The 18385-nt window shown below is 40.5% G+C and overlaps 1 protein-coding gene across 4 annotated transcripts in view; it reads right to left on the bottom strand.

Annotated features, from left to right (window-relative positions):
* Positions 1–308: 308 nt before the first annotated feature.
* cadm2a (cell adhesion molecule 2a) overlaps positions 309–18385 on the bottom strand; it is a 301114-nt gene continuing 283037 nt past the window's right edge. For 3 of the 4 annotated variants that reach the window (XM_028984402.1, XM_028984403.1, XM_028984404.1), the window contains 3 exons: positions 16902–17006; positions 4678–4800; positions 309–4286 (listed from right to left, as the gene is read on the bottom strand). In XM_028984402.1, the coding sequence (XP_028840235.1) occupies positions 4168–4286; positions 4678–4800; positions 16902–17006 (347 nt within the window). In that variant the 3' untranslated portion in view covers positions 309–4167. The remainder of the gene's footprint in view (positions 4287–4677; positions 4801–16901; positions 17007–18385) is intronic. The other variant, XM_028984405.1, reaches the window with a different exon arrangement.

The following is an 18385-nucleotide window of genomic DNA, read 5'->3' as shown; positions in this document are numbered from 1 at the left end:
TTAAAACCAATGTACTACAGTAAACCTAGTAAGTGCTTTATTTCAATTAGCATAACTGAATGGTAATTGTGTTGGCTAAAGGCTTCATTTAGAAGGTTAAGCCCCTCATTTTCATATCCTCTCCAGTAACGTAATCAAGGGCAATGTTTTCATTTACACAGTAAAAGCTTTTCTGAGATTGGGAGGGACTTTTTCATCTGGAAATTTTACAGATTGATGTGTCAGATGAGTTTTTTTTTTGAGTTACAGTTGCTTGTGAGCACAGTTCAGTTCAGCTCAAAAGTAGAAAGCATGAGATGACAGAAGCATTAAATAAACACTGAATATTTTATTAGCATTGTAATTATCTATAATTTTTAACCTCAACAAATACACAACTTCAGCATACAGGGACAAAAAAAAATTCCTGAGATGCAAAATGAAAGGGTTTGGGCTAAATAAAGAGAAGAAAACAGAGGAGAAATGAGAAAACAAACTACATGCCACTATGAGATACTGTATCTCTGTAGGTTTGACACGTTTATTGGAAAATCAGACACAACTGGTGTTGATATGGCAAGAAAACCTATAAAATGTCCAGCAGAAGCTTATACCACAGGCCAAGAAAAACATAAAAACAAATTAAAGGGGCAAATCCGGTGCCATCTTTGATGTAAATGTATATTTATTATCCAGAAAAAAATTCTATTGCAATTAAGGTTCTTTTTTTAATATATAAAATTGCATTATTCTATTTTGCTTTGATTTTGACTTCTGAATTACAGAAAAAAAATTGTAACATTTGCAAACTGTGGTACCTTTTGACAGATAAAAAATGCAGCTCTACAGGTGACTTTTTAATTATTTTAATGCATGTGAGCAATATCTCTACAATGTACATCAGAAGTGAAGAGAAGCAAAAGGAAGGAAACAGGACAGGTAAATCCGTCTGGAACACATTTTCATCAACGCCACTGTCTATATCGAACTGCAAGCTCCCCGAAAGGTCATGTTTTAATTAATACGTTTGCAACTGAAATTTCTCATCTTTAGTGAAACGTCCATCATCCCCCCGCCTCCCCCCTTGAAATGAACAAGCACCTGTTCTCTCTTGAAGCCCGACAGCCTCAACGCAGCGTAAACCAGACTGATGAGCACACGCTGTACCTGAAAATAGACTGAGCTCCCCGTCTGTCTCGGCAACAATCTGCACAAACCTGGAGAGAGTGGAGAGCGGCCAGCTCGGCACTCAGTGGTACAAAACAGCACCAGAAAGTCGGCTTTCTCTGCCACTCGTCAGAAGCCTAATCCAGTCCAAGGACGTCTGAGGAGGTCCTTATTTCTTTAGTGTTTTGCCTTCCTGTTCACACTTTTGGACATTTACAACGTGTATAATACACATTCAGAACACCCTAGAATGCTGTGAAATACGTTGACAAGAACATATGAAAAGTAGGGAAAGTTAAAAGGTAAATTGTTAAAATGGCAATTTGTGTCAACAAGCAAAAAGTTAAACTTCACAAAGGCAATCATGGTGACTTGAATTTCTATCGACCTAACGTCAGACATAATGACATTTGAGGAATAGGGTTCTTTTAACCAGAAGCAGAACTAGAACATTACTTGGGGGCAAAACAGCTTTTGAGCTCTAAATAGTGAGTCAGCGGGAATTCACGGCGACCTTTCAAACTGAAACAAGTGGCCTTCAACAAAACCATGTCTGAGAGCAATTAAAATGTAAAAAATAAAAATGATCAGAGGAGAAACACAAATCTGATTGGAGTCCAGCCACTAATTATCTAATTTCACAAGAAAGAAAGAAAGAAAGAAAGAAAGAAAGAAAGAAAGAAAGAAAGAAAAAAGAATATAAATCATAAAAAAAATCTACAGTAGGTTCATCATATTTAAATACATATTTAGTAGCTAAGCACACAAAGATTTTTTTAAATGTACTTTAAGATTGGCTTTAATTAAAATTCTTCAGATTTTATACTGCTCACCTATCAATTATATTCAATAGTAAATTAGCAATTATTCTTGTCCCACCGACTTATAGCTTTCTACAAGTGAAATGGCCAAACACTGGCACGTATGTACAATGTACGACACTGACAAAAGTAACTGCAAAGAACAAACTGTGAACACGCCCTTCATTAATTTTTAATCACTTGTACATTTGGAAAGTTCTAATGCGACATTTCTTTCTCGGGGTTCAGAAAAGCTTAAACTGTATAGTTGGACATGACTGCTCATTGAGGGTCTTCTAATACTGAACAGATTATTTATACCAAATTATATTGGAGCCCTGTGCTGTGAACCTGGGATAGGACTTTAGCCAGTAGATCCTGAGGCCATTGGGGACCAAGCTGATGGCAGATCTTCTAAATTGGTGTAGAAAAAAAAAACACTCCCACTGGAGCAGCGTCATCGTCGTCTCAGTGCTTACTTTAATTCTCCACTTCCACAGTTAAAGGTCATTACAACCAATTAAACACCTCCTCCAAGCAAAGGCCCCAGTCATCAAGAGCTCTGGCTCAATTAATCGCCAGAGGTACCTCCTTTCAGACCAGCTTAGATCTGTCAGAGCAACTAGCAAGCTGGCACCAAGGCCCTTTTCATCGACCATCCCGAAAACGAATAAAACAAATACATTTCAGTGCCTGTCAATTAAACAGAAGTAAGCAGGTTAAAGAACTTGTCCAAAAAGTTAACAAAATGTTGTACTTACACGGTATATACATGCCTTGGGCTAATAACAAAGGGAACTTGAGTGACTTAAATGCTTAATGAAAAATGACAAAAAGTTTTTTTTTCTTCCTCTCCAATAGATAAATTGGCTAATATACAAATTTGTAAGGTAAGAGGGATCCAAAAGTCTAACAACAATTGTCACTAATTAGCACATTTAGCAGACAATATACAGCCGTATTAACATGGGAGCCTATTTATCACATGAAGAAAAGACATCAAATAAAGGAAATTCTTGTTAAAAGTACTCCAATCCCCTAGTTTTATCATGTAGGTTTGATATGCGGGACAGAGTTGATATGACCAGACGTTTCCTCCAAACAACCAACCATGGCATCCCGAGTCCCGTTGGCAAAAATGACGCTGTTTTCTTCATGGAACCAGCCGTTGTGCTTCTGTATGCCAGTTCTGATTCATCAAACCATAGGAACAGGGAGGGATGGCCCACCCTGGCAACCACACCATGCACCCAAGACGCTGTAAACTAGTTTACGATGTGAAGTTTCCACAGAAAGTAATGTGCACTAAAAAAAATAAAAATTATTTAACTGGTTGTTCTTGATTCCCGAACTTTGAACCCAAAATGCAAACAAGTCTTTGTGACTGGTAGGCTTCCGTAAATTACTTTATTATAGCGCTAGTACAAAAGTGTAATTAGGCATATTTCCAGATTTGACATAAACCTTTATTATTCTAACCATTTTCAATGGATATGATGGATCTGATTCTTTCTATGGAAACTCCAGTGTTATAACTACATCGCCATGGCAACGTGACAGAAATGCCATGAAAGGGCAGCCAGTGCAGGAATATACAGACAAAAGACGTTAGTCTTTTGGTGGGAATAATCATCCAACAACCTGATTGTGCTCATGTGACCAATCTTATATACTGGTAAACATGGGGAAAATAATAATAAAAAACATTAAATATTTTGTATTGGAAGAATAAAAAAAAATAAGTGCTACCCAGATTTCTACATAAAAAGCAAGAAACATTACAAACTGTAAATAAACCAAGGCATTGAGAATGGATGGAGGTCTGTATATTTAGGCACTGCATCAGAGTGGGCGTGGGCTTTTTTGTTGAGTGGGCGGGGACTGTGTACATTGTCGTGAAAGGTTGGCAAGAGGATGGAGATTTTTGTTGTTTTTTTCTTCCAAAAATTTATTTTCAGACACTACGTGAATAGAAAAGGCGACATCTTCAGCAGCTACTGTAAGTTGCTTGTAAAAAGTGGCCGGTGAAAGAAAGTAAAAAAAAAAAAAAATACAAAAAGTGGATAGTCAAAAGTAAAAACTAAAAAGAACAAAGGCCAACAGTTGAAGACTGGCAGAAGAAGAAGATGAACACGAAGAAGAAGCTGCTGTCTGACTTTTTTTCTTTCCCTACTTGTCGCATTGAGGGCAGGGGAACACAGAGTGGGGCGCCCCCTGCAGTTTAAATGAAGTATTCTTTCTTTTCCTCCGCGTGTGCATGGTTACCCTCAGCGTTAATGATAGCCGTGTCTGCATCAGGTGCGTCGTCCGCTCCTTTGGCTTCATTTGTCAGGTATGTTCCTGTCCCATGAAATACAAAAAAACAAAACTCAGTACACTTCTGAAACAAACAAACAAACAAACAAACAAATATTGATTCATTTCCAAAAGCTGTGTAGGCATTAAACATTGTATCAAGCGCTATTTAATACTACTTAAGTAAAGAAATATTATTAGTCTTTAAAAGTAACCTTAGTAATTTGCCAACACAGTTCATTGCCATTGGAATGATCTGAAATCTTGAGAATTTTTGCTGCAAGTTCTGACTGCAAGTTCTAGGAAAGTCTAGTAACCGAATAGATTTAGCTATTAAGGTAGGAAATATATCGTTTAATTTCTCACAGAAATGTCATAAATTAAAAAGCTAAAGAAGTTAAAAACACAAAGAAATGCAATAAGAAGGTCTGTTTACCTTTATGCCTTGCCAGGTATCGTCCCAACACAATAATTAAGCAGAGGGTGACAAAAACAACCACGGCGACAACGCCACCAATCAGAGCGTGGTCGGGACTGTGCTGTTCCAGCGCGCTGGGATCTGAAAGGAGGAAGCAGGGACAGAGGATCACTTCCAGCGGATACACAATTTGAAATCCTGTCATTGCCGTGCGCTCTACTTCCTGCAGACAAAGCAGCTTCCAAACTGTGAAACTCTGCAAGTCAAGGTGACTCTGGCAGCACTGAATATGCATAACGCACAAAAAGATTAAGAGGAAACATGAAGAAGGAGCAAATCGTTTTTTGAAGTCGCACCCAAACATTATCTGGGCAGAAGGAATACATCCATATATCAAAAAAATAAAGAAGTTATCTTTCACTCATTTCACAAACACTCACACTCAGAGTGTACAGTGCTCAGATATCTCACTTTCTCACACACACGCACACACAGTGCAGATTTATCACAGAGCTCATCCGACGGGAGCCTTTCATGAACAGACGAGAGCTGCCGCAACGCTGCAAAAAAACGATGGTGAATCGGTGCGTCTCAGAACCCCATCTCTACTGCAGATGAGAGATTGGTGAGATTGACTGTGGGTTATTATTTTATCTCGGCGGATTCCGCTGAGCTGGCCACTCGTGTTCGGGGGTTTCCTGCCCGCAGTGACCCCAGCAGACACTACGAGGAAACGAGCTGGGCGTCAGGACAGGGTGTGAGTGCTGGGTTTGGATTATGTATGAGTGCAGGGAGACGAGGAAACACGGGGCCAAACACCACCATAACACTCACCTTTCCCAGCGGGAAAAAACAAACCGACAACTCACAAACAAACAACAACAAAAAAGCAGCGGCGGCCAATGCGGGCGGATGTGCGTGGAGCCGTGTGGCAGCTTGACACTGATGTGCGCCTGTTGCTGCTTGGCGAGAGAGGAAAACAAGAGCCGGATGCCTGTGGACACCCTTGACAAACAAAGTACCTTCCAGCCCCGCCTGGTCTGCCGCCGTGGGCAGCAGAGCACAAACAGGGGACACTAGGGACAGAAGTGTGTGTGGACCATGCCAGGGTCTGCTCCTCATCACACACACCAGTGAGTGAGAGATGTGGAGAAAATGTGTGTGTGTGTTTATACAGGAGTATGTCATCCCACTGTCAGCAATAAACATAAAAAATCTATAAAAACTATGATCTATAAATCTACAGTTACAGGAAAAAAATGACTAGGGCTGTCAAAATGAATGTTTTAATCCCTAAATATTTAATCACAATTGTTATTTTGTATTGCCTAAATATATTTTAAATATATCCTGAGCTGCCAAGGTGCCACTGAGGTGACACTGAGCAAATCACTGTCCCCGCACACTGCTCCCCGGGCGCCTGTCATGGCTGCCCACTGCTCACCAAGGGCGATGGTTAAAAGCAGAGGGCACATTTTGTTGTGTCACCATGTGCAGTGCTGCAGTGTTTCCCGATCACTTAATTTTTTTATTTTTTCACATATTATATACTTCTATACAATATTTTTTTTTAATATAAACTTCCATATAAGTTTATATAAACTTCATATATTTACATTATAGAACAAACCAAACCAACAAACAAACAAACAAACACCTCCTTGTTAAATATAACACTGATTGGATACAGATACATATGTCATTCAGAATGTCATTTTACCATGTTGTGCATGTTGTCATCCCTCTGCAGAGTCGTGTTACAGTGACCTCACAATATTTCATGACATTCTGAAGCAGCCACAGTGTTCTATTTCATAGTTTGTATTACTGTCAAAAGATTCTCACATTCACTTAATGCCACAAGGTGCAGAGTAACACATCAGCCCAGGGTGCTAATATTACAGGTATTTTTATGACTATGATGTGCAAGCTGTAAAAACGTAACTGGCTGTAAAACAGCAGGTCGTGTTGTACAAGTCAGAGCGGATCTTCAGACCTAATTAGTTTTTCTTTTTTCATCACATGATCGCTAAGAAGTGATTCTCCAAAGTACAGAAATTTCCTCACACCACTCCACACTTTGACATGATGGAAATGAACTGCTAACAGTGTGTAAAACACAAATCCATAATGCCTCTCACTTCCCTTTCTGCTGGTTTATTTTCACATTAGAACTGAACTGGGATTGTTCTAAACCTTCTTCATTAGGATCCAGGTGTCACCCTATTACAGGTGGGAACCTTCACTGGTCTCACGATTTGATTCGTTACGATCAGATAAGGCAGCCACAGTCACTTCCAGCAATACTTTGATTATACGATTTATTTCAACACCCCTACACCCTATCCCACCCGGAACATGACACCGCACCCTGTCTGGTTCCTGGAGGGACAGCACTCCACTTTTGTTGAAGCTGGAGTCAGAAGCAGGATGTGGCTAGAATACCAGCCATATTCTGGACCCTCCCAATTTGAGATGAATAACTGCATGTCAGAGACTCAAAACGGGGATATAAGCAGGGCTGAGAAGTTTGTGTACACACACATGCATGCACAGACAGACACCCACACACACATATATAATGCATTGCACATGCATTGTATATATAATGCATTGTAATGCATATAATGTGATTTACATATACATAGCAGTGGTAGTATTTGTATATTTTATTCTTTCTTACATCTCCCTCTCTCAGCCCCACCTCAGCACAGTGTGCGCTTGTCTTGCTCTTGGTGACAATCTTAATGGCGTTATGACAAGCCTGGCTGTGTCTCCAGCAGGGATTTAAATCAATTCCCTCATTATTCCCAAAACTCCCTCCTCCCTTCCCCCTGAACGGCACCTATTTCTCTCTCTCTCTCTCTCTCTCTCACTCTCTCTCCTCATCCTGTGCCGCTTTATTAGCTTTCTGTTTGGCGCCGTATTCTAAGCGATGCTTTGTATTTGACAGCGAGTGTCGTGTCTGCCGTGCCAACGCATTTCATCCACGCACCTTTTGTTGGTGCTGCAGCTTTTCCAATCGGCCGCCTGCAATTACCCTATCAGTCCCATGGAGCCACGATAAGCTCAAGGCCAGGGAGTCATTCAGAAAGCCCAGATAATTCCGCACATTAGCATCATTCTTCATATTCAAAGGGGCAAGAAAAGGGATGCTTTTAATCATCTGAATGCAACCGTCTAACTCGGGACTAAAGTTGAGGAGGCAGAAGAGACAGAAGGGCCTGACAGATTCAATTAGCTGCAGAATTCTCCACCACTAAATGGTGGTTTCCGTCTGACCATGTCTGTCCGCTTCTGTTTCAAACGAAGCCATATGCGCTAGGCAAACCAACATGAAAAACTGTTGCAGGCCCTGCAGAAAACTTTAATCACCTTTGGCAAACGTTGGAAGCGGCGAAGCCTCTGTGCCCCCTTAAACGTGCTTACCCCGAACTCGTGCTTCAATACGTTCATAATTGGATATCATGAGCAGCCCACACTATTTATATCTATTGTGCTGGTGGGCCGTCAAGATGAGAACGCTCCCGGGGCGAGTCTATTGACACTGCCAACACTTTGAGGAGCCTGGCAGATGATAACGATTGGAAAGCTAATTTCTCTGTTCCTGGAGATTGATATAAATAATACAGGCCATTTCATTATCCTTTGTTCTGATTTGGTTTCTCGAGCTGCTGCTCTGGGAAATATGCTTGGTTTAATATATGAGTTTCGACGTCCTCACTCGCTCTCTCTCATTCCTTTTCTGCCCCCCCCAAGCCCCCGCCCTCACACTCTCTCATGCGCAGATTGACAGAATTCATCAGTGCCGCCCTCTATAGAGACAGAATGGAGTTCTGCGAAGCAGCGTGCAGAAAAAAAAGGTGATACATTTTTGTGCTCCAAAAGGCATTATCTTTTAATAAGGTCAGACACGTTCCTTTTGGTGTGATTTAATATTGGAGTGAGCATGCAAATTCCTTTTTTAATATTTATAATCCTTTTCCGTATCACTGTGTCCCTGGCATATTTAATAATTTGAGAGGTTTTCCAATTGCGCATGTTACCAAACGCCTTGCCTGCAGGTTGGCCTTCGGTTCAAAATGTCGTTCTGGCAGCTCCTTAAGTACGGCCACACAGTCAGTGTTCATGCTGGTGAAGTGGTACATGAATAAACCAACCAGCAAACAACATCCCTGTTGTGGTGCTGCACTGGGGTGCCACTCAGTGGGGTAGTGAATTAAGGAACCACTTTGGTGTTGGAAACCATCTAGTGCAGGGGTGAGCAAACTAGGGCCTGCAGGCCAGATCCGGCCCGCCGTAGATTGGTACCAAATTGCCCATAATTATAAATGCATTAGTTTGATCTGTTCATGTAATGCCTGGTGTTACACCAGGTGGCACATTAGGGGCAGACAGAGCTGAAGATCTTCGCCTGAACCCGACAGGTTTTTACACTGGCTTGCGAGGTAAATGAGTGGTCATGTATGGCAAGCACTTTTTTTCTCCCATAAAGGTCTTGACCTCAGTAAAGTTAGCAGTGGATCCTGTATCCTGTATGAATGTCAAATTCATTTGTGATGTATGTCTGTAAACTTACACACACATGTTGATTTTTGAATAGCTGCAGCCAATAAATTGTGAAAATGCTAAATAATTGTGCTGCTAAACCTAACCTTAACCCTATTATATATGGCTTTTGCAAGTGTGAACGTGAATGATATACAGTACAGGCCAAAAGTTTGGACCCACCTTCTCATTCAATGTGTCTTCTTTATTTTCATGACCATTGGTAGATTCTCACTGAAGGCATCAAAACTATGAATGAACACATGTGTGCATTTATTGTGAAACTTCGAATACCGTTAAAAGCGCAACGACTGCCTTTAATCGGAAAAGTGGTATTTAAAAAAGGGGGACATTTCTAGGCTTTCTAGGTTTAATGAGTAAGAAAAAATACAGTGAAGATCTGTAAATGTCAGGACACAGAGTTCTAACTTTACTCAGTTCAGATTATCAATGTTGCTTTTTTTTAACATTAATAACAGATTAATTAACAAGCTGCTCCTCAATGTGCTCTGGTCCGTTTTCGTCCATCATGCTGCAAGTAGCCGCGGTTTTGCACATGTGAAACAGATATTTCTGCAGTAGGCCGGTATTATCAATATCTCTCTCTGCATTATTTATAGGCCACCATGTGCCCTTATTTGTATATGGTGTTTTTAAAATTGTATATTGTGTTTTTTTTTTTTTTAATTGTATTTATACTTTGTATTCAATGTTACTGTTTTTGTATTTAATGTTACTTGTATGGGTCAGAGAGTAACGTAATTTCAATTCTCTGCATGTCCTGTACATGTGGCAGAATTGACAATAAAGTTGACTTGACTTGATATTGCAAACTGTTTATACCGTTTATACCACACAGCACTAGCTGCAGTCATCTATTCCTCTATCCTGACTAGTCTCCCTGAGTCCTAAAGCTGACAACCATACCCACAGCATTATGCTGCAACCACCATGCTTCACTGTAGGGATGGTATTGGCCTTTGGTATTGGGATCTTTGTTTCAATGGACCAGAGAGTATTGTTTCTCATGTCCATTAGGTCTCCACTGCTCTGTGGGGGTCCAGATGTCTATTGCCTGGGCCTCCTACATGTTGGCTTCATGTCCTGGGGCAAGCGGGGCTGTGGCTCCCCACAAACACTATTAACCACTTACATGGAGAGACCTTGTTGGCATGGGTGCATTCACACACACAGGTGTGTACTCAGGGCTACACATAAGGGCTCACACACGTACTCTCATTGTCTGGAACAGCTGAACATGTCTTGTATTATTAGTACTGTGTGGTGTTAAATAACGTTTAATGTTCATTAGTTATTGTGATTTATACAGATGTTGCTGTGATTTTTCTATATGTCTATATGTCAATTTTCTCTCCAACTTCTCTTTTTCTCTCTACTTTTTCCTCTGTCCCCCAGTCATGTCTGCTCTTATTGAAGCAAGTTAAATAAGGAAAATATAATGCTTCATAAAAAAGGTCTTGAATGATGACAGCAAAGATACACATACACACTTTCATGTGTCAACTGTGTTACTGACAGGCTGAAAAAAAAGAAAGAAAATAGTTTACAGGCAAGTCGCAATCTAATCAAATTGTGAGGCCAACGAAGGACATTTTCTTCTAATAAACACAATTTTGTGTGGTATCCATGTGTGTTGCACAGGAAATTAATATTCTTGCATTACTCTTAGATTGTTTTTATTGTCTTTTTATGAAATATTTGTAACTGGTATGATTTTTCCAGTTGTATGTAGTTGTGTGTGCTTTATGATTAGTGGTTGGTATATTGCACAAAAAGCTTGTTAAGAAATGAGTTTGTGTTATCCAACATTAAGTAATGCATTTCTGCATTATGTTGGATTATGTAACTTGCAGTCTGGTGTAAGGTGCAATATAAGTAAAACACACTCTCCAGAACCAAAACATCTGGGATTCTGGGATTTCAGTAAAATCCCTTTATTTACATTTACATTTACAGTATTTATCAGACGCCCTTATCCAGAGCGACTTATTCTTACTGTCAATCTGAAGGTTTGGGCCACAATCAGAAATGATTGGATTACAAAGGGCCAAATTCATATCAGATAAAATGCATGGGGACATTCAAGTTTAATCTACTGTTCAAAAATGGTCATATGTGCCATCTAAGAAGAAGAAACAATCAACTCATGGCTACTTCCTCCACTTTAAATGTTCCGGCAAGACGTGGAACCTTCATGGGAGCCGCCATTAGTGCGAAAGCTTGATACCTCCTAGTGGGGGAGATTTCAAGGTGAGTATTAATATTAAAGTCATGCGCTCCCCTAGCCGCCCCCCTCAGGAACGAGCAGCGCCGTGTCTCGGAGATTATTGTAGCAGTAATCTTGGAGGCATTTGAATAAATGCCTTTAAGGGCTGCTGAGAGAAATGAGCAGTGGCGAAGAATGGATGTTGGGCTTGGCATGCAAGCGATTCTGCGCCTCTCATGCTGCGAGGAAGGATTTATGTAATGGGCTGATCTGTCAGACACACTCACCTCCAAACAACCAGTCACAAACTTCAGGGCAACAATGATGCAGCAGTGACAACAACGGCCTGTCTCTCTCTGATCGGACTCGGTTTTATAAGTAAGCTACAGGCTAAATAAGCAGAATAAATCTTTAACCCAGTATTTTGGTTGCCCTGTAGAAAAAATACTTAATTCAGTGTGGGTAGTTTCTAATAAAATGCACAGTATGACTTATAGAATTAACTATGTATGTGTGTGTGTGTGTGTGTGATAACTGCAACTTCAATTTTAATTTAAAAAAATTCAATTTCAATTGTAAAAATATTTTATCCGCCATATAATTGTCTTTTGAAAACCAATGTCTTAATTATGACAATATATTTCAAACTTTTTACAAATGAAGAAAATAAATGCCAAATCCAGTTAGCACATGCACCAGCAATCCTTAAATCTGAACCTGTTGCAAACTGATTTCATCTTTCTGTAACACAGAATCGTTCTTTAAGAAATCCCAAATGTGCACAACACGAGTCAACAATCAACCAAATGAGGGAACTGATTATTCTGTGAGTGTGATTGAGGTGCGAAATGAGGTGGGGCGTTGATCTTATTAAAGAACTTATAGGTTTAAGTGAGAGCTCATTTGAGAGTAATTATGAACTCAGCAGGAACGTAGAGTCTGACACTGTAGGAGTGTGAGGCAGCTGGGCATGTGAGCCACAACATCTGGAATGGGTTTCATTTTGCCCTAAATCCATATTTTACCAATTTTTAACAGCATTTGGATATTTCAGATTTTGTGGCTTAGTTAAAGATTATTTGGAATTTTGTTTCTAACATAAATTTATGACACTCAGTGTAAATCTTGAGTCCAGCAGCTCCAAGATTAAAAGACTGCTTCTCTCTGGTTCTTCTCATCCTCCTGCTATACAATCTCTTCAGTTTAGAGATATCAGGATCTTGCCCTGTCTAAAACATGATGAGGTGTGTGAACTTTTCGTCAATTCTGCTTTTGATCAGACAACAAAAAAGGGGATAAGAACCGCACCCCAGGTTACATCTAAACATCACAGTTGTCACTGACAAAGATGAGAGGAACTTATACAAATACATAGCCAAGCAGCCATTTGTGCATAACTGTAAAAAGGCATGAAGGACAAAAGGTCAGAATCTGAATGGTACCACTGTAGCCCATCTTTGTTCAGCTGGCCACTGCAGGGAAGAAATAAAACACACATGAGGCTCCGTCCTCCCTTCCTCCCTCCATTTCTCCCACCTTCATTCCCTCCCACCTCCCTTCCCTGAGTGTGGTCTACTTCTTTCCTTGATGGCGTAGGCACCACGCTGAACTGTGAGTGAGTAATAAAGTGATTTACATGCTGCGGACCCCTTGAGAGTTGATTTAAAACAGAGCGCCTGCACTGGGGACCGTGCTGTAGGTCAGACTGGTTTAATTAGATTTTCAAAACAAATTACGGCCCCTAATTGTAAAAAAATAAAAAAATAAAATCGTGCATATGTGTGTGTGTGGGGTTGGGGGTGGTGGTGAATAATTTAAACTGAATGTGGAGCTGGAGAAGCCCGTTGTTGTCTGCCTCACTGGTGCGGGCGCAGCCCACCTTGTAATGAAGGCGTCTAATAATGCCGCCTCCCGCTGGGTCGTCTCGGTGAGGATGACATCACAAGATCCTCCTCAGAACAAATGAAGAAAGATCCCTCCAGAAGAATGCAGGGGGGAATTATTATTTGCTATTCATACTCCACTACAGGACTTAATGATTTTTCACTTCTGGTGCCAAGGCATTATTTTAAATTGTCGCCATAATTCTTCCTGACCCGACTTAATGTGACAGATCATCAATAATGGGCCCTTATGCCTAAGTTAAAAGAAGCCCCCGTTACATTATAATTCTGACACTACTCTCCTCGGCTTTTAGAGGACAGGAGAGCCGCGGAGGACCTTGGTCTCAATATTTAACCCCCTCCAGGGATGCTTTGGCATGAACCGATGGCGCTTTTTCAGCTTCATTATCATTTCAGCATTGTTCTTTGTCCTTGCCTGAAACTGTCAATAATACTGAAAATGTGTTGTCTTGTTAGGATTTTATATATATATAATATATATGTATTCACCATGTATGGCCATGTTGCTGTGTATCATGCATACGTGAAGGTGTAAAAGGGTAAAAGTTTCAGACTTAGAGCATAATTTGATTGTCTGTGCCCAGATCAACCCAGCCAACTGAAATACTGTGACTGGATGGCGGTTCTAATTTCTGGCACTTTAACACCAACCTTCTTACAGCATAAAAAAAACTAAACATTTCAAATATCTGCACGTAGATTAAATAAATAAGACAAAAAAATGATTGAGAGCAGTGTTAAGTATCAGTTTCAGATGAAGGAAGAAAGTAAAAGTGAAGTGATTGTCATTGTGAAACACAACACACGGTGCACAAAACAAACCTTGGTGAGCAGTGGACAGCCATGAAGGTTAGACTGTGACCAGTTTGGAATGTGGTTCTGGTAAGTAGCTGCTCTCAGTACTGCCACTGAATCATTATATGCTGTAAATGTAAAAATGCTGTAAATGCTGTAAAATGCTGTAAAAATGCTGTAAAAATGCTGTAAATGAAATTATACAGGAAGTGGCTTGTATTCCCAAATCAGAAACAACAAAGCCAGCCCAGGATTTCGTGTCAACTCACCAGCTGAGTATTGAATTCAGTCATGGGCCCAGTCATGGGTTGTAGTCTGATTTTAAAGTTTCTGATCTAGGAATACCTACATCTACATATTAGCCTGGGCATACAAAGACACAAAAACAAATCTCATGGGGAACAAACAGGCGGACCAAAAGGACAAAAAGTCCAAAAAGTTGTACGAGGAGAAAAAAGCCTGAGATCTTGCAAATGGTCCTCTGTGGGTTCTTCATTTTTTTGGCTCCTTGCTGGGACAAGGAGGCCGTGAAGGAGGCTGCGCCTGGTCCAGAACTGACAGGCCTTGCCTTCAGTGTTCCTGAACGGTGCCCTTGCACACTAATTGCCAGCCGTTTTCTCAATGGGACACACAGGCTCATGTTCCATTCTGTACTTTCTTGCCAGAGTTTCACAAAAGACCAAAAATACATATGCTTGTATATTATGTGTGATGTACTTTTTTTTTTGGTTTCACTCGGTTAAGTAAAAGTAGTTGGTTGCGGGCTTTTCCTGCTAATCAAAAGCTTGTTTTTCTTAGATAGCGTCTGTAATAGAAAAACAACACGCAGCGTCTAGTTATCCTTTCAGAGACCCCCGAATCCACTGAAATCTTCTCAGCTCATGGAAATCAGGCCATTATCCTTCTGTTATCCTTACATGAAAAAAGGAAAATACATCTAATTCTGCCACTTTAATAGCAGTGATGTGCTGCACGAGTAAAGCGTGACCTACATTGTTGCTCAGTGAGGTATATTTGCATTACTTCTGAGGCCTACACTTTTTCAAATCTATCTCTCTCCCTTCCCATGGCTTTGCTCCACTTAAGAAACAAGCTTTAAAAAAAAGAATGAGAATGAGAAAAAAAATAAATCACATCAACATGAACAAAACGCCATTGTTCAGGAAACAACATTTTATGCTTTCTGCTTCTTCTCAGAGTTGGCAGAATTTTAATTAAATCTCATTTTATTTTCCTTTCCAGTTTGCTTGCAGCTGTTTCTTTTATATGATTTCTTCTTCTATGTTGGTTCTTTATTTATTATTATTTCCTCGCTAATGAACTGCAAATGGAGGTTCTCCAAGAAAGATGTTTACTTCGTTGATTATTAGGATCTGAATGTGCGGGGATCAGTGTGAGTTTTTTTCTTCTCTCTCTTGGGCAAGGGCAGATGTACGATGGTGGAAAGGAAGGCAGCTGTAAATATTTTAAAACTCTTGGAAGAAAATTTATTGAACCCTCCGTTGCCAAGGTCACCAATAATTTGCAAGCCATAAAAAGGCATTTGGCAGATTTTACAGGGATGAGGCGGCCCTGATGACATCGGCTGGGCCCACAGCGAATCAGTGTGGAAGAGTTATTACGACCATTAAGTCGGGTGAGAGCAAAATCGTGCCATTGATTGCAGCCATTGAGAGGGGCATCGAGCACCCTGCAGGAAATCGGCCCTGTTAACACCGCAGACTTTTGCAGGGACACACATCTTTATAAAGCGCTGTCACTGACGTAATGCACTATTCAGACAAGTAAACATCCATAAGCAAATGTCGAAGCTCAGCTTGTCTTAGAGGTACACAGATAAAACTTAGAAAAGACATAGAAATTTTTAACACAAGCACTTTAGGTACAGTGATGAAAGTGAAAATGAAGTGATTGTCATTGTGATACACAGCAGATCAGCACACGGTGACACAACGAAATGTGTCCTCTGATTTTAACCATCACCCTTGGTGAGCAGTGGGCAGCCATGACAGGCGCCCGGGGAGCAGAGTGTGGGGACGGTGCTTTGCTCAGCGGCACCTTGGTGGCTCAGGATTTGAACCAGCAACCTTCTGATTACGGGGCCACTTCCTTAACCGCTAGGCCACCGCTGCAAAAAAACAATGTGGGTCTTATAAAAAAAATCTAAATCTATTTCTAAGTGAATCACAGGTGAATCACCTTACTGTACATGCAAAAATAAAATCCTCGGTGAAATTCTAAAATACAGCAAGCAAGACTGTTATCAAGTGGCGAAAAAAAACAACGTCGTCATTGGACAAAGACTTGGTTACTTCCAGTAAATGAGGCCAAACTGATGACCGGATGCTAAATGAGGCTATTAAAAAAAGATAGAGAAGGGGACAGAAACACAACACAACATGAACATCTCAAACTGTAGAACCTGTGGAAGGTGCCACAGAATGAAAAGGAAAGGACAACTGAATTTCCCTCAGAAACATGAACTTAACACCCACAGGTAAAATGAGCAAACTGCCAAATCCTAAACAGAGCTATAACAGTTACGTTATGTCTCAGCACCACTGGAACCAATCAGAGCAGAGTCGTTCAACATATTAACAACATATGGTGATTTAAGGACTTATGAAAGATCAGAATACACTGAATACACGCTTCTTCAGTTCACACGTGAATGTAGTCAGTTCAGGAAAGTTACACAACCCTACCAAAACTCATAAAAGGGAGTGACAGGGAAAGGCGGAGCAGGGGAGTGGTGGTTATGGTCTTACCAGTGACTGCAGGGTTGGAGTGCTGGGGGTCTGTGAGAGGAGTGGTGTCTGGAAGGGAGGGTTGAGGGGGAGGAGTTGCGGATGGAGACGGGGTGGTGGGGACATCTGCACGTAACATAGCCAGCACACGTACACAAAGACAGGGACAAACACAACAACAAAAGGGGGGAAAAATACAAGATAATGATGGACAAGACCAAAAATTGTCGCACATAAGGCAGAAATGATAAATTAGAGCAACAAAAAATGGTTAAATATGTTAATGAACATATGAGGTTAAGCACCTATGTAAATAAAATGCCAAATACCACAGAACAGTATATAAAACAATTAAAAACTGATCATTATTTCCTGTATTTAGTGTGCATAAGCATCTGTTAATGCAGCTTATACCACCAATGAGCTTTTTAAGGTCAATTGCAACCAGTCAGAATTCATTCTGATATTAAATGTGCAAGTGTGTAATGTTGCATTGGGCTGAAGATACCTGGCAAAATTCCCCTGTTTTGGGTCATATTTTACGTTGCAATTGACCTTTTAAGTACAAGCCGGAGGAAAACATAGACAAACAGCAGTGAGTCCAGAAGCGTGTGAAGACATGACAATGCCAGATTTCCCCTGGAAAGGTGTAACGACTGGAAAGGTCAGGACCCTGGAGCTTTACTGTGCATTGGTACGACATCAGACTTGATCCGGCTGACCCCTTGAACCCAGGGTTTGTAAACTGCCCCTTTAAGTTTGCGTTATTGAAAGGTCAAACAAACAAACAAGTCTATATTATTCCTGTCTTCAAATTGCCATGTGACATTGTGCACTACTTATTTGTGCTGGGACGAGCAGCCATGCAAAAAAAAAAAAAGCCAATTTGTCTCATGAATGTAAATAATTGAGTTAAAATCTGTCAAACATCTTTGATCTAAATCTAGGTCAACATCTTCATCTCTTTTGAAATATTAATGTTGAAGCAAGTGCTTTAGACAGTTTTCTCATTTAAGAAAGAGTAATTGTGAATTTAGCATAGATATTCTCATAGCCACACCCAGTGGTTATGAAAGAATGCAGTGTTAATAATAAACACAGATTTAATACATTATTAAAACTCAACAACACACAGTCGTCTGCCAGCAGGAAACCGGAGACTGTTAAGCGGTGTAAAGACGCTTTGCTGGATTTGATGTGGTGCTTAAAACCTTCTCTCCATTATGAATTATTTGTGCATGAAAACAGTTCACAGCAGCCCTGGGAGGGAGGGAGGGGGGGTGAGTTATGAAATGGGAAGGAAGGAAACAAAAACCGTCCTTTCCAACAAACTCCACCAAGGCGAAGTGCCCCTTTGAATAAAGACGTCATAAAGCCGTCTCCTAAATGTGTGAAATGGATTTGTGAGTTACTGTGCTCCCGGTACAATGTGATATAATCAGGACTAAAAAAAAAAAGTGACTAAATAACCATGATGCATGGAGTAACTGTGTACGAGGACAGCT

This window comes from Denticeps clupeoides, chromosome 6 (assembly GCF_900700375.1).
Source record: "Denticeps clupeoides chromosome 6, fDenClu1.1, whole genome shotgun sequence".
NCBI classification, from domain to species: Eukaryota; Metazoa; Chordata; class Actinopteri; order Clupeiformes; family Denticipitidae; genus Denticeps; species Denticeps clupeoides.
Note: the sequence above shows the minus strand (reverse complement) of the source record. Positions and strands in the feature narration are given on the sequence as shown.